The sequence below is a fragment of the Eublepharis macularius genome, chromosome 14, assembly GCF_028583425.1.
Source record: "Eublepharis macularius isolate TG4126 chromosome 14, MPM_Emac_v1.0, whole genome shotgun sequence".
NCBI lineage: Eukaryota > Metazoa > Chordata > Lepidosauria > Squamata > Eublepharidae > Eublepharis > Eublepharis macularius.
The window spans coordinates 41,735,790-41,762,775 of record NC_072803.1 but is presented as its reverse complement, the minus strand read 5'-3'; the positions used below and the strand labels follow the sequence as shown (position 1 = coordinate 41,762,775).

The following is a 26,986-nucleotide window of genomic DNA, read 5'->3' as shown; positions in this document are numbered from 1 at the left end:
ATAAGTAAAACATAAATAATTAACATTACTTTGTTAATTTGTCAACTTTCCCTTTAGATACTCATGTTTGTTCTTTGGCGGGGGACGGGGGTGAGGTGGGCAGAGAAGCAGGTAAACATAATCTTTGTTTACTCTGGTAATATTGGTAATCTCTTTTGGCCCTTAAAATGTGCTTGAGAGTGGGTAATCTTATTTAGTGTAATAGTTTTTGTGTCATCTAGTTTACACTGTATTATGTGGTAGGTGCTGGAGGGAGGAAGAGATGCTGCTATTGGGTGGGCAGCAGGGGATACCGTGGAGGGAGAAGGACAGGCCTGAGGCAGAAAGGCTTAACAAGACGTGCCTGTTGCTTCTTCTGGTCCTCTCAGCCAAGGCGGCTGATCCTTCATCAACCCTAAAAATACTGCTGCTGAATGCCAGCATTCACAATAAGGCATTTAGTTTGATCCAAAATCTGATCTTGGACGAGATGGCGTACATCACATACAGGATGAAGAAGGAAGGGGGATGCCTCGCCAAGCCTTCCTGATGAAGCATCAACCTAGTTTGGTGGGTGGGGATAGGGAGCAACTGTGTCTATTGATACTCACAGATATGTTGTTACCCAAAGTCCCAATTTGGGGAGTATGTTCTTGATGCTGGGGAGATGGATCAGAATAGCAGTTCAGTTGGTGTACCGTCGATTCAACTACCCGATACCCTGTGCTTGAGCGAACCATCACGGTCTCAGATTTGGTATAGAGGAACCCAGGGTTTGTGGTACTAGGGGATTTCAACATCCTTGCTGAGGCTGCTCCAGTGGTGTTGCAGACTCTTGTTTGACAATAAAATTATTTGAGTTGTTAGAGACTGGAGCAGTTTAAAACTTCAGTTGCTCCAATATGTAGCAGTAAGACTATTACTGGGGGTACATAAAATGGCTGTATTACCCCATGCTTGAAAGATCGGTGATGGTTGCCCATTTGTGCCTGAGTGCAATTCAAAGCACTGGTGGTTGCTTATAAATCAGACGGGGGTGGGGGGCTCATAGGATCAGGCCCACACTGGCCCTTTAATTTACTGATAAAGTTCCTGTTGGGATGTTACCCTGGAGGGCCATTACCAGCACACCAAGGGCCATTTGGCTGAATTAGCTCCAGGGCTGTATTAATGTGTCCTTTGTCAGGAGTGAAAAAAGAGCCCTGTGAGGGTAGGAAATGTTTCCCAGGTTTATTTTCCTGCAAAGGAGGCATAAGCCTAACACGACTCACTGGCTTAATTGGTACAGCCGCAGAGGAAGGACCGCTCTGGTCTGGGGAGGTCTCAAGAAGAGAAATCATAGCAAACCTGAGGATTTTTGTTTTACATTTATGAATCGTTACCATTTTGCATTTATAGACTGACATTTCTGCAAGTACTCACAATGATGTACAAGGTTTACAGCAGCCTTTCAGATAAGCCCACAAAAGCTGTTAGCTCATGGGTATTTTCCCAGCCAACCTTCCCCGTTACTGGGGGTTTTCCGGGCTGTATTGCCGTGGTCTTGGCATTGTAGTTCCTGACGTTTCGCCAGCAGCTGTGGCTGGCATCTTCAGAGGTGTAGCACCAAAAGACAGAGATCTCTCAGTGTCACAGTGTGGAAAAGATGTCTTTTGGTGCTACACCTCTGAAGATGCCAGCCACAGCTGCTGGCGAAACGTCAGGAACTACAATGCCAAGACCACGGCAATACAGCCCGGAAAACCCCCAACAACCATCGTTCTCCGGCCGTGAAAGCCTTCGACAATACATCTTCCCCGTTACGCTTGGAAAGCCTGCAAAGAAAATGATGACACACAAATCAACTTGTCTTTGAATTCACAAGAACGTCCTTGCCTGGAGCTGATTCTTTCTCACCAATGTAACCTCAATAAACTTCCTTCTGAGGATAAAAGAAAGAGAGATTCTTAAGCAAAATTACCCTAACTCAGATTTGCTAGCAAATAAAAATCAAAGTGGACAGTTCTCCAATATTTTTTCCTCTTTACAATTCTCCCGGTTGGACTTCACTTGGTTGGGCTTATATATGGCTGTCAGCCAATAATGGGTCAGTCATGGCTTCATCCTGTAATAAAGAATGATGGGGAAACCTCGATTTGCTAAGCTGCCCAATTGGATGAAATGTTTGCTTTGGGGATCTGTTTGAGGCTGCAGCTGACAGCAATAGATCAGAAATGTGATTCTGGATTCCTCCGATCTGGGCCCCAAATATTTTGTGCTTTGTCACCCCCAATGTACCTTCAGAAAGGAGAATGCAACTGAATTGTCAAATGTCCCTTCTCTGCAAAGCCACTTGAATCCTGTGTCCTTCGTGCATTTCGTTTCCTGAGTGTGTTTTGTTCCTCCCATTCTCCTATAAACACTTCATTATTTCACATACTTTCAATCCAGCCTGCAAATCGCAGCTGTAGCCCTTTAGGCTGGCCAAAAAAACAAGTCTTAACAGTGGCTGCACAGCTGGGGACACTGCCAGCATCCCATTGACTGGAGAGCTAAGATCTGAATGCAAAGTGAGAGGTGTGTAGCAACAAAAACAACTGTCAATTTTAGCTGCTGGTGGCATTTTCTGTTAATCAGATCAACAAAAACCCTACCTGTCAAAACTGCCTACTGTATGGTAGTAGATTTTCAGTGCAATCCTAAGATTTACTCCTTTCTAAGCCCATTGAAATCAATGACAGACTGAAATAACTCTTCTTAGGATTGCACTGTTTATTGCCCTGCCCATCAAAAGCATTCACCAGCCAGCTTGGTCAACGGTCGGAATTTTCCAGTAGCTAGTTTTCTTTTTTTTGTTACTGCATTTCCCATCAGAACTACACAACTGACAGGACCTAAGGAGACAATGCCTCTGAGTACATGCAAAGTCATGTCATCGGACAGGATATTATTAACTACGAAAAAGGTGAGGAAGAAAAAGACATTTCAGGGCAAGGTAGAATACAACCTCCATGTTCAGAGGCAGTATACCTTTGAATAAAGGAAGCCTTGATCATAACTCCCTTAGAGCCAGTTGGGAAGAGGATGCGGGACTAGATGGATCTATAAAAGATTAGACCAGAGGTACTCATTCAGCTAATCACAGACAGCCACATTTGTAGTTACTGTTGACCAAAAGAGCCACATCTGCTTCCATCCCTAACATGTTCCGTTCCTCCAGTGGCAGCTGTTTCAAGTGATATAGTCTACAGTCCCTATCCCTTTATCTTCCAACTCTTCCAATGTTTTTGTTTTAAAAGTATATCCTATTTCAATAGATTAGATACATTCAAGGGGGATAAAGTATTGCCAAGGAAACTTAAGAGGAACCTCCATGGAAAGGGGCAGCATATTTGTGAATTCCAAATACCAGGGTATACAAACAAAGGAGAGCTGTTGCCTTCATGCCATGGGGCTGGATACTGCTTGTTCTTACAAGACCAACGAGATATCTTGGACTTCATGCTGATGTAGAATTCCTTGGAAGCAAGCTTTTGAGTTACAACTTTTTCTCAAGCTGTTCCTAGGTTCAGGGAGAGCCAGTTGTAGCCAAAGACTAGGTCCAGATACGTACATAGGATTAAACCAGTGGCCCCAAGAGTTCAAACTGTGTTCAATAGTTGGAAGATCCACAGTCCATCTAGGCAGATTGGGAATCTGGAGCAGGGGAAGTAGAGGAACAGTGGGCAGAATGGCAGCAGGAGCAGGGGAGATGGATGGACGAAGACATCCAAAACAGGCATCGGTCCTTGGACCAAAGCATCCCTCCATATGCCTCAGCTTGGTGGTTCCTGTTGTGCATGCTCCCAGATGAAATGGAACCTCCATGTTCATAAGTAGGATACCTCTGAACACCAGTGTCTAGTAGAGTGAACAGTGGGGTCGGGGGGCGGGGGGAGACCTGTTATTTTCGTGCCTATGGGCTTTCTAGAGGGTTCTGCTTAGTTGCTGTGGGAGGCAGGATAAATCCCTGGTCTATTCCTCCATGGGCTCTTAAACCATCAGCTGATTAAACAGGTTGCCTGGTATCATGTGGTTTTGTGCATCTTGGGGATTTTCACATACTATGAAGGTGTTCCAGATGTTGCTCTGAAACTGATGTAACCAACAGGTAATGAATTTACATGCAGCACCTATGACCAGGGCTACTAATGCTGCCTCTTGTGGTGAAGCCCACAAGGTTTGAAGAAGAGTGCTGATCAAGAGCATTGGAGCTGCCAGCCTGGCTCCATTCTCCTTATCTGACCTTGGCATTCTAGCATCTAGTGACCTCCCAAAGATTTGTGGATGAATTGCCAGGAGCTGAGCTTGCTAGATAAGAGCAAAGTCTTTTGCAAGACAGCTCACCTGTAAACTCTATTAAAGGAGCCTTTCAAAATCTAAAGTGCTAGATTCAAGTTAAACTAAGCCTTGCCAAACTGCAGCTAATTCTGCAAGCAGACCTTTGTAATAGCATCAAATTAGTACTGCTGTTTACTCTACATATATGGGATGTGACTGAATACCAGTATTAAAATATGTTCACTGGTGCTTTCCCCCCATGGTGGGTTAAGGGATGGGGACAGGGCAGGGGGAAGCAGTGTCTTGTGTTCCTCGTTTGGGTTTTCCAGAAATAGCAGGTCTGTTTACTCAAACAGTTGTGTACAGGTATGATTTTGACCTGTTGATTTGCTGACTCTTCAGAGAGACATTTCAGACTCTGCAGAAACTCTCTTTTTTCTTTACTTCTTCTGGACTCACCGTAATTCATCCACATATCATATTTTCGGGTTGTTATAAAAGAGATGCTGTTCTGCTTAGAGCTGTGTTTTCCTGTTGGAAGAAAAACCCTTTCTCCTTTCATATCTAGATAGGCAGCCGTGTTAGTTTGTCTGTAGCAGTAGAAAAGAGCAAGAGTCCAGTAGCACCTATAAGACTGAAAAAATTGTGGTAGGGTATGAGCTTTCATGAGCCACAGCTCACTTCTTCAGATACAGCTAGAATGTGAGTCCATCTGTCCTTATATCTTGGAGAGTGGAGTGATTGCAGAAGACAAATGATAATAGCCTGGGAATGACAATGGCAGGCGAGAATGACTAGGGTGGGGTACGCAGAGGGGTAGTGGGTGTGGAGAAATTAGCATTGGTAATGAGATAGGTGTCCAGGTGGATGCATTGTCTTGAGCTTCATTATCAGTTGCAATTCCGCAGTCTTGCTTTCTAATCTCCCTTTGAAATTCCTCTGCAGGATAACTGCTGCTTTTAGGTCAGCAACTGGATGACCTGGAAGGTTAAAATGCCCCCCCCCCACTGGTTTTTGAATGTTTTGGTTTCTGATGTCAGACTTTAACTGGTGAATGACAATGGTAGATGCCTGCTATTGTCATTCACCGGTTATTATCATTTGGCTTCTGCAATCACTCCACACTCCAAGATAAAAGGACAGATGGACTCACATTGTAGCTGTATATGAAGAAGTGAGCTGTGGCTCACGAAAGCTCATACCTTACCACAAATTTTGTTAGTCTTATAGATATTCCTGGACCCTTGCTCTTTTCTACTCTTTCATATCTGTCTGGCTGATCTCATAGCCACCCTCCCTCTCAAGTCCTTGCAGTAGTATAAGGGAAGGGGGCTGCCCATAAATCACTGTTTCACACACACACCCTCACCATTAATTTGATGTAAATGGGAATCCTGGCCACTTGCCACTGGAGCAAACATTGGATGTGCCCTGCCTTGCAAGAGCTGGCTGTTTGGAAGTTCAGCAGAAGGTCCAAGCATCTGCAGGGAAAACAGCTGTATGGGAGGAGGAAGAAAACATGGGCTTGGAACTCAGTCAGTAACAAAGCAATCTTAGACGCAGAGACTCTATTTTAAACCTATTGATTCCAATTAGCTTAGGCTGGAGTAATTTTGCAAGAATTGCACTGTAAAGCATTGGGGGGGGGGGGCGGGTTCATGGTTTACAAAAAACATGTGGGAAGTGTGGGAAGGGAATGGGAAAGATAGCTGATGAAATCCTGAATAGTATACACAGAGAGGAATCTCTCTAGTATGGGCTCTGCCAGGAAAGGTAAACAACAGTAGGTTTTGGACACACACATTACACATTAGTAGCTTGTGAAATTCATTGCTACAAGAAGTGCTGATGGTCACTAAATTATATCAACTTTTTTTTTAAAAAAATGACAAATTCCTGGATGGAGGGGGCTTACAGGGGAGGAAGGGTATCAGCCAGGCTTTAGAGATTTCTCCCACAGGCCACTCCAGGATCACTCCCTTGGCACAAGAGTTTGGGACTGGTAGACTGCTTGGGGACAGATCCAAACCTGGTTGCAAGAGATCACTGCTGTTTGAACAAGCTGGATGTTATCAGGGCGAGCCAGGCATGCACCGGGTTGTGGTTCTTGGCTGCAACGGAGATGCTTATCAGACCAAAGCCAGTCAGTCCTTGTGACCTGTTTGCTTTTTAATTGGGCACCTGACCAGAGTTGAAATTTTTCCTGCTCCATTTAAAAGGAGAAAAGAGGTTCCTCCCCAGTAGTCTCTACTCCACCCTCTTCCTGCAAAGAGCGTTTGATCCTCCTTGCCTGCCTGGCCTATTTGCAATGAAAATCTGACACTAGATATTCTTCCGTAAGGAGATCCTGCCTGCTTCTCAATGTCACAGTTACCTGTGTGCTGTGGCACTGAGGCACTGAGGGTAGTTAGGTGTCCCAGAGGAGAACAAGCCCTGCTTTGTCCAGGGGCTGTCATTTGCTTAAACCATCCAAAGGTGTGGGACCCTGCGGTCATTCTGTCCCAGGGTTTCACTGGCATGATTATGGGTTTTTGTTAATGAATTAAAATTGGAGACATGCTTCATTCTTATATCAGAAGTGTTATTTGTAAAGTGTGCAACTAGGTGAGATGATAGGAGATCAATGAACAATTTCTAATGGTAAATAACTTGGAATGGGGCCACAGTATATGGAGAGTCTGCGGTAACCCTTGTCCTCCTTCCACCCCCCCCCCTACTATTTTCTCAGCCTCAAGGGCTCCTGGAGCAGCTGTTTGTCCCATTTGGGAAAACATGCAGATTGCCTCTGAATTGTCTCTTTTTTTCCTCCAATGGGGATAATAGTAGTTGGGGCATTTTATTTAGTTATTTACTTCATTTATACCCTGCTTTTCTCCCCAGTAGAGACCTAAAACAGCTTACATTGTTCTCCTTTTCTCCATTTATCCTCACAACAATCTTATGAGGTAGGTTATTCAGAGTGGGCCTGGCCCAAGGTCACCCAGCAATCTCCCAGATCCTAGTCTGCCACTATAAGTACTCCACCATGCTGGCTATCCATTTCAGTGCCAGGGGTAGGAAACTGAGGGGGAATCTGTGGTACCATGGTAGCTATTTACCAATAAAAAACCCTTGGAGGAGCCATTCACCACTCAACTGTCTGTGGTAATTTGACCCTAAGCATAGTAACTTACCCATTTCTGAAGATACACAGACATACTTCTGCATGAGTCCCTGGTCATGGCATAGGGTTGCCAGGTCCAGGTTGGGAAATTCCTGGAGATTTTGGGGGTGGAGCCTGAAGAGGGTGGGATTTGGGGAGGGGAGGGGCCTCAGTGGGTATAATTCCATAGAGTCCACCCTTCAAAGCAGCCAATTTCTCCAGGGGAACAGATCTCTGTTGTCTGGAGATCAGTTGTAATTCCAAGAGATCTCCAGCTATCACCTGGAGGCTGGCAAGCCTAGGCAAGCCTTAAAATTGGAAGGAGACTATCCCAGGGTAGCAATTCCTGCAGAGATCCTGAAATCAACTGCTCACTGCTTTTTTCCACATTGTGCTATGGATTACTTGGGTTGTTCTAGGAAACAGAGAGAGCACCTGGATTTCCCAACATCACAGCAAAACTTGGGATTAAGAAGAGAGGTGTTTGGACTTCAGACCTGATGGGGTATGGGGTGGTGGTACTTTTATTAGCAGTAAAGCACCTATTGAAGTACGGAGCGCTTTACTGAGAAAAGCAGCACAGAAGTCATGCCTCTGCCACGAAGCACTTAACAGTCTACATTTTGACAGGAAGACTCCAGAGCAAAGATAGAAACTAGGACAACAATTGGATGCAAAGAATGGGTGAGGGAGCTTCTACTCAAGAAATGCCAGCCTTGAGATGTGTGGATGCTGGAATTCATCAGAGAAAGTCACTGCACATGCTCAGATGCCTTCTGTTCTTTGCTATGTCATCACATTTCATGCTCTCAGTCAAATGAAGGCCTATAGTGGATGACCCATTGGTTCAGTCCCTTCAGTGATTCTGACATATTTTTCAGAAGATCTGGAAAAGGAATCTGACCCCAGCAACAGCCTGGAGCAAGCTTGGGAGAGGCAGGAACCAGGCAGCTCTCTCTCTGGAATCCAGAGCTCCCCCACAAGCTCTCTACGTGCCTCAATTGGGCCTTGTTTGTTTAACCCAAATTCTTATCTCTGCTCCAAGTTTTATGGGGCTATAAAAACTATTGCACTGGGGAGAGTTCCCTCATCCTGTGCCAGCTGCATGGTAGATTTGCAATTAAACTATAACAGTCTTAGATACTTGTTTCACAAGCGGACCCAAACCCTATCAGGCCCAATCAGGAAAACTAGCCCACATGATCAAGCACAGTGGGTGGGTCAGTGTGGTTAGAATGTTGGACTAAGCTTAAAGACAGCCAGGTCCAAAGGCCCACTAACTGCAGGAAAAGTCGCTGGGTGACCTTGGACTAGTCTCTAAGTGGAACCTATCTCATGGAGTTGTTGTGAAAAAAGTAGTGGCTAAAGTATTAGATTAGGGTCTAGGAGACACAGGTTCGAATTCCCACTCTTCCATGATAGCTCACTGGGTGACCTTGGGCCAGTCACACACACTCAGCCCAACCTACATCACAGGGCTGTTGTGAGGATAAAATAGAGGAGAGAAGAATGATATAAGCTGCTTTCAGTCCCTGGAGGGAGGGGAGGGGAATGGAACGAATGAGTGAGAGGGAGGGAAGGAGGAAGAAAGAAAGAGAGAAAGAAAGAAAAGGAGAAAGAGAAAAAGATTCTTTATACTGCCCTGAGCTCTTTTGAGGAAGGCAGAATAAAAATGTTAATACGTATGTGGGGGATGGATTCCTTCCTGACCTCAGAAATGGGGACCAGCCTGCTTATTGCCTCAAATTCCCTGAGGCTTATATGGAAAAACAAGAAGCCAGTGATGGCCCCAGCTAACCCCCTCCCTCCAACACAACTTATCCAGGTTCATAGTTGTGAACATGTGACACAGGACATGAATCTTGGCACCATCCAGATCACAACTCCTGTACTGATGCAGAGTGGAAGTAAATCAGTGTTTGAGAGATGTGGGCTCTTGCCTCTTTCTCAAAGCCTCCATCCTCCATCTGTAAAATGGGAATATTAGCAACCTGTTTCACAGAGCTATGAGAATTGACAAGATAATGACGGAAGAACACTTTCCAAAATAAGAAATGCTGCTAAAGTGATCAGTTTTGACTAGCTGTGTGGGTTCACTACCGCCCAAGTCTGCACACCCAATAAAGGAATAGCTTTGTTAGGAAAGCGAGTGCAGCAAGTAAGCTCTCCAGTTATGCAGAATTCTTCTTAGACTGGATTTTTACGTTTAAAGAAGAAATTCTTTAGCAACAAGCTTATGGAAGATCCTTGTGTTACTTGAAAACTTGTACACTGCTTTGTAAACATCAGTGTGCCCTAACAGAAATATATGCTGAAGGATTCAGCAAATGCTGAAGTATTTTTAAAATTCACTCACTATTCATCTGTTTTGAGCACTCTTAAGATGTTATGGATACGAAGCACTTACAATGTGGAATTATTAGAGGTTTCTGGTTTGGAGTGGGGAGGTTGTTACTTTTCTGTTTTCTAAGTTCATCTCTATTTATCTTGTGGGATGTTTTCTGTTAGTTCTGTTTTCCATGTTGCAATAGGGTCATTAATCTGAATGCAACTTTTTATGAGGAAGAGGAAGACACAGTTTTAACTGTAATTTGATTGTTCTTGGGGATGGGGAAGCAAGCAGCCTCCTCCTCTGCTCTCAGCCCTCTTTTGACCCTTCTCCAAAAAAGGGGGAAGAATTTCCCTGTAAGGGATTAATATACCTTCTCTCTCCCTTCCCCACAGTGAATCCATGCTGCTCTTTTCCATGTCAACACAAAGGCATATGCGTCCGAGTTGGCATAGAAGGGTACGAATGCGACTGCACCCGGACTGGCTATTTTGGCACAAACTGCACTTTTCGTGAGTATCCCCTCTGTGCGTTTCACAATTCATGGGAGAGAGAGAGAGAGTACACACAAGGAGAGGGATATATGCTGGAGCTGAACATGTAGGATTTACCCCGGCAACAGTTGCTTACTGTGTGCCATCTATAGATCTTCGTCTCAGTGATCCTTGAGTGAGGGTCAGTCAATTTTGCGTTTAAGAATTGGCCTAGATTCAGTAGAGGTCTGAAGTAGAGTGCCATCTTCACGACTAGATTGCCACAAAAGTCCTGATTCTTTTTGGAGAGCTGGAAGAATGTAGCGGCTCATCTTGTGATCTGGGAAGCTCCTGGTTCAAATCCCTCCTTTAGGTAAGCTACTATCCTTTGAAGCTCAGAAACCTCTCCCCCATCTCCAATGTATGTATATTAATAGTGGCCTACCCTAGAGGATTGTTGTAATAATGATTGAGATAATGTATGGAAAGCATGTTCCCAAATGTTTGATTCAATGCAAAAGCATTATTATTCTTTAAGGGCATATTTGCATTACGGATTTCAACCATTCATTCCATAGCTTCCCCCTCCCAAGAACAATAGAAATTATTTTGGGGGGAATACTTTGCAAGAGACCCTGTCAAGCCCCCAGGCCACTCCTCCACCAGGGTATTTCAGCTTCCTTCATCCTCACAAATGATATAGCAGAGCTTCTAGTTTAAAGGTTGTGTTGTTAATTCCAAGTTGGGAAATTTCTGGAGATTTGGGGGTAGACCTTGAGAAGGGTGTGGTTTGGTGAGCGGGTGGACCTCAGTGAAATATGATACTATAGTTTCTACCTTCCAAAGCAGCCATTTTCTTAAGGGAACTGATCTCTGTAGTCTGGCACAACAGACTTTGAACCTGAATGCTGTAGACATTTTTCAGAACTACCATCAACCAGATTTGCTTCCTCTGCAGCGGAGTTCTGGATGAGGATACGTAGCGCCTTGAAACCAAGCCCCAGATTCTATCACTTCATCCTGACCCACTTCCAGTGGTTTTGGGACATCATCAATAGCACGTTCATCCGGGACACGCTGATGCGGCTCGTGCTGACAAGTGAGTTGAGAGTGGAGTGGAGGATTGGGGTGGGGGAGCAGGAGCAAAGAAGGTTCATCCTTAAGGAGAGAATTTGCACTGACTTAGACGACTGCAGGGGAAAAAATGAGGCACTTCTGAGGCTTCTGCAGATGTTGCTCCTGCAGATGTTGCTCCTGAGATGGAAAATCCAAATGTCCCTCCTCATCCATTAATGGGGCACAAAACCACTGAGAAGTTTTTTTGCACAAGCTTTATTAAAATGAACAGGACCAGTGCAAGAGAACTTCCTACCTGGGTGTGCCCCAGAGGATAGAGCTGATTTTCTCATGCTTTGCCACCCTTAATAGCACCCACAGTCCACCATCTGGTATCATCTAGCCTCATGGCAGTGACACCTGTGGAGTCTGGTATTGGTCCTGGTGATGTAGAAAACATAAGAGCCAGGATGCTCTCAGTTCCTCTTGCTCAGTATCTTTAAGTACATTATCTGCTTTCTGCTGAGCCTGTTGTCCTATCAGTGGCTCTCCAGAGACTCACATGACCTACTTTTTCACATCACCTACTTTCATATCACCACCTACCTGAGCCCTTTCTAACTGGAGAGGCCGAGGACTGAACCTGGGATCTTTGGTATGCAATGCAGATGCTCTGCCACTGAACTATGGCCTTATCCTGTCTCCCTTGCTGTTGATCCTCAGAATTCGGAGTTACACTGCCTTTGGACATGGAGGTTCAAGTTGGCCATTACTGCCAACAGCCACTAATAGACCTCTCCTCCATTAATTTGTCTCATCCCTTGCTAAAGATACAACTATACCTTGTGGCAGTGAGTTCCATAAATTCCAAATTTACTGCTGATTAGTTCCTTTGGATGCTTGCAGGTTCTAATATTTTTGGAGAGGGAAAAAAGTTGTTTCTTTTTCTACTTTCTCCATTTCCTTTTCTTTCTCTGTGCAGTCCGTGCCAATCTCATTCCCAGCCCACCCACCTACAATTCCGCCTATGGGTACATCAGCTGGGAGGCCTATGCCAATGTGAGCTACTTCACTCGTGTCCTCCCACCAGTGCCCAATGACTGCCCCACTCCCATGGGAACGAAAGGTATGCTTCGACACTGCTTGTAAGGCTTCATTGGCTTTGCTTTCTTCAAAGAGAATACTGCCAGGAGAATCGAGAATTTGCTTCTGAAAATATGAAGTCCAATAGAACAAAAACTCAAGTCCATTAGCACCTTAAAGGCCCACAAAATTTCCCCAGGGTATAAGCTTTCATGAATCAAATCTCACTTCATCAGGTACAAATAGGAATGAAGATCCATCAAGTTACTTCCTACTTGTTTGTGACAACATGAGCTTTGACTCACAAAAGCTTATACTCTGGAAAAACATTGTTGGTCCTTCAGGTGCTGCTGGATTTGAATTTTGATCTGCTACTAGAAAATAACACAGCTAGCTCCCTAAGACTAAAATCTGCCTCTACTAGTAGTAAGAACACATGGGGCCATTGTAAAGCAGAAAGCAAGCATATATTAACAAAGATTTAGGTTATTTTAAGGTGGTACACTAAGTAAGTGGTTAATAGACGTCAAATTAGTAACGGTATATAGTGATTGGAAGGCATGTAAGCAAAATTTCCTAAAAGATCATCATCTTCTAGTAGCAGAATCCCATTCTGGGACAGCTAAAATTGGTAGTTCCCAAAACACACAAAATTTAGAGGCACCCATGATGGCCCACTAAGTTTCTCATTACCAGAAACCTTCTTCTGGGTGCAGTTTTGTTGATACGGAAGGAAGCTTGTGAGATACATTGTAAAATCAACAAAAGTTGCTGCCTGCTAATAGAAATAAAGGAGTCAGTCTCTGTTACAGTAAAACACTTGAACTGGAAACATCTGCATAAACTAAACCAGGCAAGCAGACACATTGATTGAAACTGAAATCCACAATTGATCTGCTTACTCTTTATGTGATTGACCCACTGAGTACAGCATTGCAGCCCACATTTTACGATGCAGGTCTGAAGATCAGTGCTAGTTTTAAAGCTTCACTAGACTGCTGCAGACTGGCTGTGTTGACTACCCAAGTTCTTTCAGAGTCCAGGACATCAAAGCAGCCCTAGAAGGTCAAATCAGATGCCCATCTTGTCCAGCATCCTCTTTTCCAAAGCAGACAGATGCCTCAAAGGGAATCCACCAGATAGGACAAGAAGGCAACATCCCCAAACTGTTACTCTATCCTTCCAGTAATGGGTATTCAGTGGCATACTGCCCCTGAAAGTGTAGACTCCTTTTTGCCAGGATGGCTAATAGCTACTGATAGTGAATTTGTTGAGTCCCCTTTTAAACCTAGAGGTGTCACTAAATCTTGTGGCAGTGAGTCCCACAAGTCAGTTTATGGAATAAGGTTAAGCTCTATTAGCCAGAAAATGCAATGGAGGAACAGTTTTGGATTCTGCTTCTTGCCTTTCCATTGCAGGGCCTGTGCAGCTCCCTGATGCAAAGCTGGTGGCGGAACGTTTTTTCCTGCGCAGGACATTCCAGCCTGACCCTCTGGGGACGAACTTGATGTTTGCTTTCTTTGCCCAGCACTTCACACACCAATTCTTTAAGACGTCGGGCAAAATGGGCCATGGTTTCACCAGAGCTCTGGGGCATGGGGTGAGGAGATGCATGGGGAGGTTGGACCATTTTGTTGTGGGGGGAATGTGAAAATGAAATGGTGAGATTATTGTGTGCAGACACTTTTGCTGGAAAAACAAACGCATGAGTTTGCCTCAGTGGTGGCCCCAAGACTTGTAACACAGCAGGGATTAGTAGCTTATCCTGGTTTTGATAAAAGGATGCAAAAAGATATGAAGGAGGAAAGATGATAATGGTTTTTTTAGAGCCAACCAGAAAGCCCACTTTCAAGGCTACCTTTTATTCAAGAATCTCAGACGGAGCCCTGAAGGTCAAATGCTCAAGAGAGTTAATAAATCGGGGCACAATTTGAGCCAGGATTTAGTTCCAGAACATGCTTTCAATGCCTGGCCTCTGCTGTCTGCAAACAGAGAGGCACACAGTGAATTTCAACAGAATGCAACAGTCTGTGTGAAGAGTGCATTTTCAAAATGAAGGCTAACTTAACTGTTGGGTGTTTCTAAGGATTTGGTGAACAGTGCTGAAAGCCATTATGAATGCTGGAACAGGAGCGTGTGTGCATTTTTTAAAACAGAGAATAAAATTTCTCCAGGCATTCAGGTTCAAATACAGCAAAAGCCCTTTTAGAACAAAAAGCAGTGGGGGGGGGGCAGTTAGGACCAGAAAAGTGATCGATGGAGCAGTTAATTCCATCATCACCAGCCACTTCCCTTTGCTTCAAATCCACTCTAGGCTCACCTACCCCCTTGCCTCCCTACCCCCCTTGCCTCCTCAGGCTGCCACCTACTGGCTGCTCCCCTATTTACAGTGACCCACACCCAGCATCAACCAGAGCTGGTGTCTTTTCCATCATAGTTCTCATTCTGTGGAACAGACTGCCTGAGGTGGTGAGAGGGGAACACTGTCTTTCAGGAGGTACTGCATGTTATTTGTTTCAAACTGTAATGTTTTAATTTTGACTCATAAGCCACCTTGAGCCATGAGGAAATGTGGAATATAATTATGTCAATAAATAAATACATGTAGCTTTGGCCTGAGTAAAACAATCTATACCTCTTTTCCACAGGTGGATCTTGGGCACATATATGGTGACAATTTGGAGCGCCAGCACAAACTCAGACACTTCCAGGATGGGAAACTGAAGTACCAGGTAGGAAAGCAGCTAAATACTCTCCTGCCTGGGAGATGAGAGGAAGGTGCTACCCAGTTTATTAACATCTGGCATGGCTGGCAGCTCAGTAGCGCCCTGAGCTGCTTGCTGTTTGAGGTGGGCTGCAGTTGCGAGTTCTTCCTTGCTCTCTTCTCCCCAGATGGTTAATGGGGAGATGTATCCACCCACGGTGCTGGAGGCTCCAGTGCACATGATCTATCCAAAGCACATCCCGCCAGAGAAGTGCCTTGCCATTGGCCAAGAGGTCTTTGGGCTGCTGCCAGGCCTCATGATGTATGCCACCATCTGGCTGCGTGAGCACAACCGCGTCTGTGACATCCTGAAGCGGGAACACCCAACCTGGGATGATGAACAGTTGTTCCAGACCACGCGGCTCATCCTCATTGGTGCGTGGGGGTGTCTGGAGGGAGGATTGCTGCATGACTCTTACCAGGTTGTCTCTTCTTGTCTATGGCTCACCCCACCAGGGCTCAGAATAGGAATCCATTTTCATTTCAGCAGCATGGGAAGTAGGACACTGAAAGACAAATTAGAACATGTACAGAGTAGAGGCAGACAACCAAATAGTTTCCAGAAAATAATTCAGTTTGCCCGTGTAAAAAATGATCAGAAGAGAAAACAAATTCCCTTAGATCAACAGTGGGGTGAAGAAGGAAGACTGGAGGGCTCAAGCCAGAAACTGCTGGATAAGGTGCAAAAATGTACTATATCACATAAATTGGTGGCTGGACTAAGAGACCCTACAGCCTACTAAAGGGCATGTGCCTTACCTGTCTCCACCCAGCAGCGCTTTACTCTCCTTACTTACCTGTTGCCCTGGCCTGGATGGTCCAGGCTAGCCCCATTTCATCAGATCTTGAAAGCTAAGCAGGGTCAACCCTAGTTGGTTCTTGGATGGAAGACCACCAAATAAGTCCAGGGTCACTGTGCAGAGGCAGGCAATGGCAAACCACCTCTTTTATGCTCTTGCCTTGAAAACCCCAGCAGGGGTTGTCATATGTTGGTTGTAACTTGATGGCACCATATACACTTACCTGTTGTTCTTGCTCCCATACCCTGTTTGGAGGTGATTAATCTATGCCAACAGTTATTGTCTGCTTTATCCCCTAAAAAAAAAGTACTGACTACTTGAGTTCTCTTGTATTGAGTCATGGGTGCTATGGCCACATCTTTCTGGTCAGGAAGACTAAGTTAGTTACACATTGCTCTTCCAGCTGCATGGTCTCTTCCCCAGATTCTTTGAGTGGGAATGTAACCCTATAGCAACAGATCTGGCAGGGTGAATGCATCACTTTGACGGCTAGACGTTTGTTGGGGAAAACTGCTTGCCTCAAATGATGGAGAAGCTACAGTCAGCCCTTGTGTCGCTACCCTGGTTACCACAAAATGAAAAGGAAGAGCATCTGTGATATGGTGTCTTTTACTGGATCTAGAAGCAGCTTCAAACTTGTGCAAGCTTCAAACTTCTAAGGAAAGTGTCTGGTCTAACTTGAAAGCTTGCTCTTGCTGGCTGGCCCTGTAAAATATATATCATCTTGTGGATTCTAAATCTGAATTTTGAAATTCATAGTCCAATTTTTTTTTGCATTAGAAAAATCTGGCCACTCCTAAGAAAATGGCTTCTTTGTTATCTTAACATAGTATAAGTCTCGCTGGGCAAACTGCTTGTGTAATGTGATAGCAGATGCATCCACCACTTTCCTCTCCTCTTCCCAGGTGAGACCATCAAAATTGTAATTGAAGACTATGTCCAGCATCTTAGTGGCTACTACTTGCGCCTGAAGTTCGACCCCGAGCTCCTTTTTGGGGTACAGTTCCAATATCGGAACCGCATTGCTGTGGAATTCAACCAGCTTTACCACTGGCACCCACTGATGCCAGATAGCTTTGTCATCAAGGGCGAGGAGTACAGCTACGACCAGTTTGTCTACAATGTCTCCATGCTGACTGACTACGGCGTGGAGGCCCTTGTAGAGGCTTTCTCCAGACAGCAAGCTGGCCAGGTGTGTACATTGCTACATTCTTCCCAGAAAGTCAGCAGCACCTCATGTAGCTGGCTGGGCTGGTTCTAGGTGCATCAAGACTGTAGTGGTAAAACAATAACTCAATCCAGGTTAAAAGAAGTTACAGCACTTTAGGGAACAGCGGTAGTTCCATTCAAAATCACTGGCCCCTAACAAGTATGCAGAAGTCACTTATGGGTCTTAGAACTGACAAGCCTAATTTCATTGGTCAGTAAGCAGGAAAAGCTCTTTTATTAATACACGATTGGCTCAATAATAGCAAATTTAATGCTGAAATTATTTCATTGGTTAACATATTCACCTTTTGGTAGAGCAATAACCTAATGCTCTGGAAATGCAGAAAGAAAACAATTCCATATATGGTCAAACATTTTGCAGAACTGAACAGTTATCTCCAAATATCAGGGAGAATATATATGATAAGCACAGTGAACTTTAAATGGTCACTGAACCTGACTTTGTTTAATTGATAAAAGAGAGCCAGTTTGGTGTAGTGGTTAAGAGCAGCAGGACTCTAATCTGGAGAACTGGGTTTGATTCTCCACTCCTCCATTTGAAGCCAGCTGGGTGACCTTGGGTCAGTCACAGCTTCTCGAAGCTCTCTCAGCCCCAACAACCTCAGAGGGTGATTGTTGTGAGGATAATAACACTTTGTAAACCACTCTGAGTGGGCATTAAGTTGTCCTGAAGGGCGGTATATAAATTGAATGTTGTTGTAATATGGCCTCTACAAGACAGAGAGGCAAGCTAACTTGGTTGGTTGTGAGCCTCAATAGCAAAGGATCCTTATCCTTCAGTGGCTGGCCCGCAGGCTCCCAGATCAACCTAGACCCAACTAACTCAAGGCTAGGCCTACCAGTAGAGATGGCCCTGCTCCTTCAGTATACATGATCCAGCCCAGGGCTTTTTTTCTGGGAAAAGAGGTGGTGGAACTCAGTGGTGGAACTCAGGACCGCACAATGATGTCACTTTGGGTCAGCTGGAACAAGGGGGGAGTTTTTTAAAGTTTAAATCGTCCTCGGTGAAAATGGTCACATGGCTGGTGGCCCTGCCCCGATCTCTAGACAGAGGGGAGTTTAGATTGCCTTCCACACCAGGCGCAGAGGGCAATTTAAACTCCCCTCTGTCTGGAGATCAGGGGGTGGGGCCACCGGCCATGTGACCATTTTCAAGAGGTGCCGGAACTCCGTTCCACCATGTTCCTGCTGAAAAAAAGCCCTGATCCAGCCACTGTTCTGTGTGGCTCACTGATAAGCAGCAGCTCTCAAAGGTCTGAGGCAGAGGAAGGCCTTTCCTATCACCTCTTACCTGAGTCCCTTTAACGGGAGATGCTGGTGATTGAATTAGGGGACTTCTGACACTGAGCCAGCTCCCATCTCGCATGGTGGTTTCTGGTGCCTTGCTTCTGGCTTCCATCTTTTCTTATGACTCCATGGCAATAGGTGGCTTTCTGACAATAGGTGGAGAAGGGAATCTGGTTGGCTGCTGTCATCGCCACTGAATGCTGGGTTCAGTAAACCTTCAGTCTGACCCCATGTGAGCATTTCCATTGTGTCTGAACTCTTTGCCACGTGGTAATGGATCCCCACCATTTTTCCCTACTCCTGTTTTTAAGATTGGTGGAGGGCAGAATATTCACAGTCACCTTCTGAACGTGGCTATCGGGGTCATTGAGGAATCACGCCTGCTGCGACTCCAGCCCTTTAATGAATACCGGAAGAAGTTTGGCATGAAGCCCTACACATCCTTCCAGGAACTCACAGGTACAACAGGCAAACCCTTGGGTCTTCCCCTAGGGGGCACTTTGGAGGGTCAATTAGATGTTATCTCTGGAGAAGTTCTTCCTTGAGATAATTCTGTGTCAGAAGCCCCCACACTTCAGTGCTCCTTAACTTTGAGCATTGTCTCAGTGCTGTGCACACTGATGCATCTTGCATAATTTCCATGGGATTGGGGGTGTATGGGATGGGGTAAGGATAATTTAACTGTTGCTGTTCTGGAAGGGGGAGCAGTAAACCCCAGTAACATTGGTCTGGAAGACTTGCACAAACTCGCAAGAGGGTTCGGTGACCTGCGGTCCCATTCTCTTACTCATTCTCTCCATCACAGGGGAGGAGGAGAAGGCAGCGGAGTTGGAGGAGCTGTATGGGGATATTGATGCAATGGAATTCTACCCAGGCTTGCTGGTGGAGAAGAGGCAGCCTAATGCCATTTTTGGTGAGAGCATGGTGGAGATAGGGGCCCCCTTCTCCTTGAAAGGGCTCTTTGGGAACCCCATCTGCTCTCCTGAGTACTGGAAGCCCAGCACATTTGGAGGTGCCACCGGCTTTGAGATGGTGAATACAGCATCACTGAGGAAACTTGTGTGCCTGAATGTGAAGAACTGTCCCTATGTGGCTTTCCAAGTGCCTGAAGGTGATGGGGAGAGAAAGGAAGAGGCAGCAAGCAGCAGGTCTGGGGAGAAGAAGCCGTCTTCTGAGCTTTAGGATCCAGGCGGAAGGGATCCTCCTGGGCTTGGCAGGTGGTCACAATCCAGCCAGTAAGCTTCCATCACTTTTGGTGGCAAAGGGCACTCAGGTTTGATGGTTGGCAGGCTGACAAATAGATAAAATGGCACAAGCCCCCTCCTGATCACCATGTTCCCCTGAAGCTAAACAGAAGGTCCTTTCATGGTTGGGGGAGCATCTAAGGCTGTGGTTTTTTTGAGAAACGAACGTCCACTGAGGTCTGTCCATTCCCAGCAGAAGAGTCCTCCCCACACCTTGATTTCTCATCTCCTTCCTTGCCCTCTGTGCGCTAGGCTACTCTTAACCTCTTGGTTGCAAGAGAAATGTCACTGTACACCGTTCCCACCTCCCCTCCATACTAGGAACTTTGTTCCCTGTAGCCTCTTTCCGAGTTAGAATTCCTCGAAACTGTTACTCCTGTTTTAAACTTGTGGTGTAGATAAACCCTAGAGTCAAAGCTGATGAGATCCAAGGGGGAGGAAGACCTTTTTGAATGTCTCTGGGGTGTGTATTCTTGCTGCAAGGAGGGTGGAAGAGGAGGAGATGACTTCTGATAGTAGCAATCAAAGCGGGATGGAGAGTGTGAATTTCAGAACAGAGAAAGACCTGAACTTTGTATTTAGATGGCTGTGCGGACCACAGAAATGCTTCCTTCTCCAGACTATGGGAGCATAGCTGGCTTCATCACCTCACAAACTCAGGCAGATGGGATGGTGAAGGGCACCTCAGATGTCAGGCCCAGGGCTTTTTTTCAGCTGGAATGTGGTGGAACGGAGTTCCAGCACCTCTTCAGTGGCGCGGAGGACAATCTAAACTCCCCTCTGTCTGGAGATCAGGGGGCGGGGCCACTGGCCATGTGAACATTTTTGCTGAGGGCAATTTAAACTTTTAAAAACTCCCCCCTTGTTCCAGCTGACTCAAAGTGACATCATTGTGCGGTCCTGAGTTCCACCACCACTTTTCCCAGAAGAAAAGCCCTGGTCAGGCCTCTTGTTGTCCATCAACTGACTGTGGCATTGTTCTAATCTAGCAGCCATATCACTCCGACACCTGATGGATCTCCCCCAACCCACTAGATGGCAGTGTTAGGAGCAGCACCTCTTTCGCTGTGCTTGGATCAGGCAGGCAGCTGGCCCATTTCTTGGCACTGCCTGCTTGCACCATTCCTGTTTAGCCCAGAGAAAATGCACCGTCTTCTCTTCTATTGTTCCTGTTCCTTATTCCCACTGCCTGCCTGGGAGATCCTAGATGGGGAAATAATATGAAAATTTTCCAAGGTGTTTGCTTGAGAGGGGGAACCACTGGAAGGGGTTGGATTAGCCTCTTAACTGCAATTGTAGCAATTGCCAGCAGCCACAAGCTGGACACACAGTAAACACTCTCACAAATGCTCCTTGGCTTACCAAGCTTTGCATTAGGCACACGTGCAATTTTCTTCTAAAGTTCAGTTTGTTTTTGATCTCTTTATTATAATTACTGCACATTTATTTTCTTTATTCCATTGGCTTCAATGAGAAACACATTTCCAGCTGTCACATTCTCCCTGCCCATCCAATGAAATTCTCAGGGATTCTGTCATCTCTGTTGGGATCCTTCCTGCCAAATTTCAGGAAAATATATGGTATTTTATAGGCAATTAAAATTCTCATCTGCAGAGCAGGCAGAGGAAGTCATTGAACCACCTGGCGTGCCTGCTCATACCTGAAGCAGAAGCATTGTGGGGTCTCCACCATTTTTTAAACAAAAATGGATTGCATGAGTGAAAGGAGCTAAATCCTGCCCCCTCCCCAAAAAACTAATGCCTGAATCATTTCCCCCCAGCCTAGTCTTCAGTACCTGTCAGTGTTTCATCCACTTGGTGGCATGATCTGTATAACTGTGTAACCGGAGAACATCCCTGTCATTTTAGTCATTCTCTACCCTCTGCCCTTCTTAAACTCATAGCCAGCAAACCAGATGTCAGAGTAACAGCCAAATGCTTCCCACTATTACCCACTGTCATTAATTTTCTAATTCAGTTTAGTTATAATAATGTTATAGTCAGATTAGTTATATTGAAGATGGGGTGTTCACTGGTTCAGGTTTAGATCAGGAATATGCAGCCAAATGATTACTCCGTGCGGCTCCACCACTCAGCACTGCTTCTCAAACCCTGCCCACCATTACATTTTGAGAATTAACATAGACGCAGCCAACTTCTGCCAGCTAAGGGCTCTGTCATTGAGCCTGGTCTCATGACCAGGTGCGGCATGACAGAAAGTCTACTGAGAAGATAGTTTCAAGTAGGTAGCTGCATTGGTCTGCAGCAGAACAGCAGAATTCGAGTCCAGTGGCACCTTAAGAGTCCAACAAGTATAAGTTTTTGAGAGTCAAAGCTCTCTTCTTCAGATATCTGAAGTATTTCTGAAGACGATGGTATATGAAGAAGGGAGTTTTGACTCTCGAAAGCTTATACTCTAAAAATCCTGTTGGTCTCTAAGGTGTCGCTGGGCTCAAATTGTGCTATTCTGAGAAGGGAATCCTGGGAAAAAAGGAACTCCCAAGATCAGAAGCAGGCACATATGAAACTGCTTTATCTCACCAGAACATAGGTCCATCTTAGATCAGTTATTGTCTTCTTGGATGGCGACTCTCCAAGAACTAGGGCAGCAAAAGGCCTATTCCAAAATCCTCCCCCTCGAGATGCCAGAAATTGAATCTTGAACCTCTGCCATGCTAAGCATGTGCTCTACCATTGAGCTATGGCTTCTAACAAGGTTCCTTCTGTCAGTTTATTGGCTCATCTAGCTGAATATTGTTTCCTTTGAGGGACAGAAGCTCTACAAGGTCACAGGTAGAGAAAGGTCTTTCCCAACACTTGCTATCTGAGATTTGTTAGCTGGAGACACCAGGGACTGAACATCGGACCTTCTGCATGCAAAGCAGGTGGTCTGCAACTGAGTTATGGACATAACTCTTCCAAAAAAGACACATCATAGTTGTGAAGCTAAAGGAAAGGTAGAGCACGGTGTAGGGTTCTTTTGTTCTATGGAATCTTCATCTCCTCACTTGTGGCCCACAGCCTCTTCCTCCAGAAAGAAATGTACCTGAACTTTCTCCCTGGGTCTCCAACATAAAGTGACACTATTCATCACAGGTGATGTTGTCCTCTGGTCAAAGTCCTTCGAAACAAAAACAGCGGTGGAGAATTGTGGGAGGGGGATAATCAAGTTGATGGAGAGGGCTACAATGAGGCTTTTCCTTGGAGAAGCAAGATTTGTTCTTATCCATGAACATCCTGGCTAGGCTACTGTAACACTACTGCCTTTGAAGACAATTGGAAACTTCAAATGTAATAATAGGCAGCAGCAATGCGTTACAATACAGAGAAGGCATCATACCAGTTTTAAAAGAATTCTGCTTTACTGCCTAGTTGCTTGTCAGCCCAATTCCGAGTACTCTAAGTCCTAGCCAATCTGCAGCCTGGACACTTGATGGATCGCTGCTCCCATATGAACCTGCTATCAATTAAGCTCAGCATCAGAGGACTGCATGTGAGCCTGTGCAGCAACCAGAAGCTGAGCTGAGCCATCTCTGTGGTGGCAGCCTTGATTATGGAACACCCTCCGCAAAGTCATTTGCCTTTTGTGCCTTAGGCTTTCTTCCCCACCATTCTGCTAATTGGGCATTGCAAATTCTGCTCCGTTTTGGTTACATTCATGTTTAAACACCCTTGCTGAGATGGTTTTAAACACCCTGTTGAAGTTGTTTCCTTCTGCTTTTTCATGCTGCTATTTTTATTCTGCCATACCACTGTTTGTACTGATTTTTATCGATGTTATTAGTTTTATAATGATTTTTTAAAAGTTTATAAAAATGGTATATGCCATTCAGGCATATTTTATAGAGTGCAACTAAAAAAAATCAAATAAATAAATAGCTATTTTTCAAAGAGCCGATTAAGCCTCTCCCCCTCTGTATTTTCCATGCTGCCAAAGGGCCCCATGGCCAGCCAGCACCAAGTATACCAATGGTAAGAAAATGAGGGTCAGAGAGGAAGTAATTTCACTTCTTAGCTCCAGTGTTTTGCCCTAGATTGGCCAGTCCAGGAAGTTGCTGTTATTTCATTATCGGAGACCCTGGTCCCTAGACCACTGGGTTGCCTGTCAAGCTCAAGGAAAACACTGTTTAGGACTTAAAGGAAGAAGAAAAAGGATGAAAGCGGATAGACTTTCTACCATTACTTCTGACTGGCAGGAACAGACTAGGTTGTTATCTGCCAACTACAAGAATCCAGCTCACAGGATTTTTTTAATCAGATGATTGCTAGGGTAAGGGTTGCCAACCTCCAGGTGAGCCTAGAGTTCTGGAATTATAGCTGATCTCCAGACCACAAAGATCATTTTCCCTGGAGGAAATGGCAGCTTCAGAGGGTGGACACTATGGCATTACATCCTTGCTGAGCTCCTTCCTTTCCCCAAACTCTGCCCTCCCCAGGCACCACCCCCAAATCTCCAGGAATTTACCAAACCTGAGCTGGCAACCTTATGTTGGGAAATGACAACCTGGGTGCTACTTAAAAGTCCAGAATTGAAACAGGTCTGTGGATTAACTGAGCAAAATTTAATCCTCATTGCAGCAAGAGCCTTTGGTTGGCTAGGCACATGGATGGTGCGTTACTAATTAAGCCAGCACCCCAACCTGGGCTCCCCTGATCCTCTTGCCATGAGTATGCAGCTTCCCTACAGAAGGACATACTTACCGGGATCCAGGTTGGCATTTCTGGCTGCAGAGCCCCCTCTGCTGGATCCTCAGGCTGAGATCCAGGGATGCTCTGAGGTGCTGCCAAGGAGATCCCTGTATAGTATGGGAAGAAGTGGATCTCAAACATTACAGTGGGCAGAGCCACACACAAGCTTGGAAGGAAAGATTTAGATATGGCCGGAGCTGCTGGAATACCTGTGATCCCATTCCCTTCTGACAAACCAGCACAACTGGTCTTTGGGAAAATGTGATCTGGAGGAACTGGGGTGGTAGCAAGCATACTTGGGAAGGAGACCCTCATTGCTGACAGAGGCTGCTGAGAGCTCATTTTGCCTTTCTAGGAGGTGGAGTTTCATAACCTCTAAGGGAAAGTGATTCAGATACAGTGCAACACAGGCCCAATCCATCCACCGAATGCTAGCACATATAACCATGATTGTTGCCAGACCCTCTCCACCACCCTTCCAATCCTGGCTGTGATAGAAGATTTTGGAGGTCTTTCATTCATAGGGTCGCCATAGGTTAGAAACAACTTGACGGCACATAACACACACATGTTCGCTTGCAACACCACTTGTTAGAATCTCTTGTTCAAAATGCTAGAGGCAGGAGGGTGAGGTTTGGAAACATGGAGAAGACCTCTGGCCTGAAAACTTGCTTCCAGCTTTTTAAACATACTCAGTCCCAAAATTAATTACTTATTTGCATTCTTCATAGTCTGCTTTTCTCAGTGAGACTCAAGGCTCAGTCTTGCTCACTTTTTCATTACAGAATCATAGCAACCCCCATTTTTCCTACTCTTGCCTTCTGCTCAGCAGACACTGTCCTCTGGGGAGCAACCTCTTTTCCAAGCACTGACACTGCATACTGGATTATCTCAGCAGGATCAGAACCGGCAGTGCAAAGGAAAGCGGCGCTCTCAAATGGGTGATGTAAGGCATTGTCAGCAGCATCCACCTCCTCGAAAGCCTTGCTGGTTCAAGAGAAAGTATCAGAAGGCAGCAACTCCAGAGGATGCCCAAGACTGCTGCACCCCTTTTGCCAGGATAGCGTGCACAACAGGGTGGCCACAGGAGGCTCTTGCCACAGTTGTTGACCTTAGCTGGGCTTCACAAGCATGCCACAGGCAACTAGGGTTGCCAGCAGACCTGTAGAAAGAAAAGGCCCTTTCCCTTTAATAGAGGCTTAATGGGATGTTATGTACCTCCATGCCATGAAAAGCTTCAGCTGCCTATTTCCACAAATTAAGCCCCTGTGAAAGGGACATTTTTTAACTCCAGGCCCACTGGCACCTTACCTGTTTCTCATGCACCTTGTTCCAGGCAGCTGCACCTTCTCTGAGGTTCCAGGGCTCCTTGGGTAGATGCCGGGAAAGAGTCAGATGTCATTCATTAGCAGACATTGTCTGGAAGATGCCACTGCTGGAACAGAATGAAACCAGCAACAGGGCCACAAGGTAGCGCTTTAGCAACCAGACCATCATGTGGGAGCCACAGGGCCACATGTGGAGAATGGGGATTGTGGGTAAGAAAGAGGGACAACAATCCTCAATTTACTCTTCTATTTGCTGTCCATTCCACCAGCTATCCCACCTCTCTTTTCTGTTCCATGCCATGCCCTTCCCACATCACCTGGCTGACTGATAGTGCTCTCCGAAGGTGACTTGCATAGCGTTCTCCATATCTGTGTTAATAATGTCAAAACCAGTGTTGTGTGCCCAGCACATGGGCCGTGTAGTGTTTCTGGACTGGTGATAGCTGAGGTGTGATGCCATGTTGCTCTCTTCCAAAGGCTCCCACCACCTGAGCTTGGCCAAGCAGCTTTGCATGAGCATAAATGCCTTCTGGTGAAGGAATTGGAGACTAGAGATTTAAAGGGGGATATATATACACAGGTCAGGGAAGAGTGATTGGCGGGCCTACCATGGTCACACAAGCCATAGCACACCCAAATCCCCATGCGAATCAGGACCCAGTCTTTTGGAGGACAGGGGCCATGTTACAGCCATTTCAATGCAGGTACAGTTCTCCAAATCAGTGGAAAGGAACAATGAGGCTATGGTGGATTCAAGAACTATGCAGCGCATTTTTGGAATGCATTTATAGGAAGAGAGGAATGAAGCCTCCCCCAAGTGTTTCACTAGAATCTCATAGACATGGCGCAAGAGATCTGCCATCAAGATCTCCCAGAATTTCTACCCTTTTGGGAGCTTACAGCTTGAGAGGGGGTATTTAAATCATTGCATAGGAAGAAAGGGTTAAGCACTCTTCCTCAGCAACCTTAAATCTCCACTCTGCTGTGGAAGTTCGCTAGGTGATCTTGGGCCATTCACACACACTCACAGCCTAACCCACCCTCACAGAGTTGTTGTGAATATAAAAGGGAGGACAGGAGAATGGTGGAGGCCATTTGGGGGTTCCTCTGGGAAGAAAGGTGTGGTATAAATGAAATAAATTAATAAATGAACTCTTCCCTGAACGTTAAAGCAGTTGGGTGGGGCGGCTAGTTAATCTTAACCATCCACCAGAGATCCCAGTCACAAATCTCATGCTGCTGTAACCCTACATCAGCCCTGTGAGGAAGTCCAACATTAAAGAC

At 45.5% G+C, this 26,986-nt stretch overlaps 1 protein-coding gene across 1 annotated transcript in view; it reads left to right on the top strand.

The window, feature by feature from the left end:
• Positions 1-23,578, top strand: part of PTGS1 (prostaglandin-endoperoxide synthase 1) — a 29,226-nt gene extending 5,648 nt beyond the window's left edge. The window contains exons 3-11 of the mRNA XM_054997957.1: positions 10,145-10,261; positions 11,181-11,321; positions 12,261-12,404; positions 13,780-13,961; positions 15,010-15,093; positions 15,254-15,500; positions 16,831-17,117; positions 18,754-18,901; positions 19,248-23,578. Of these exons, the coding sequence (XP_054853932.1) occupies positions 10,145-10,261; positions 11,181-11,321; positions 12,261-12,404; positions 13,780-13,961; positions 15,010-15,093; positions 15,254-15,500; positions 16,831-17,117; positions 18,754-18,901; positions 19,248-19,624 (1,727 nt within the window). The 3' untranslated portion in view covers positions 19,625-23,578. The remainder of the gene's footprint in view (positions 1-10,144; positions 10,262-11,180; positions 11,322-12,260; positions 12,405-13,779; positions 13,962-15,009; positions 15,094-15,253; positions 15,501-16,830; positions 17,118-18,753; positions 18,902-19,247) is intronic.
• The last annotated feature ends 3,408 nt before the right edge of the window (positions 23,579-26,986 follow it).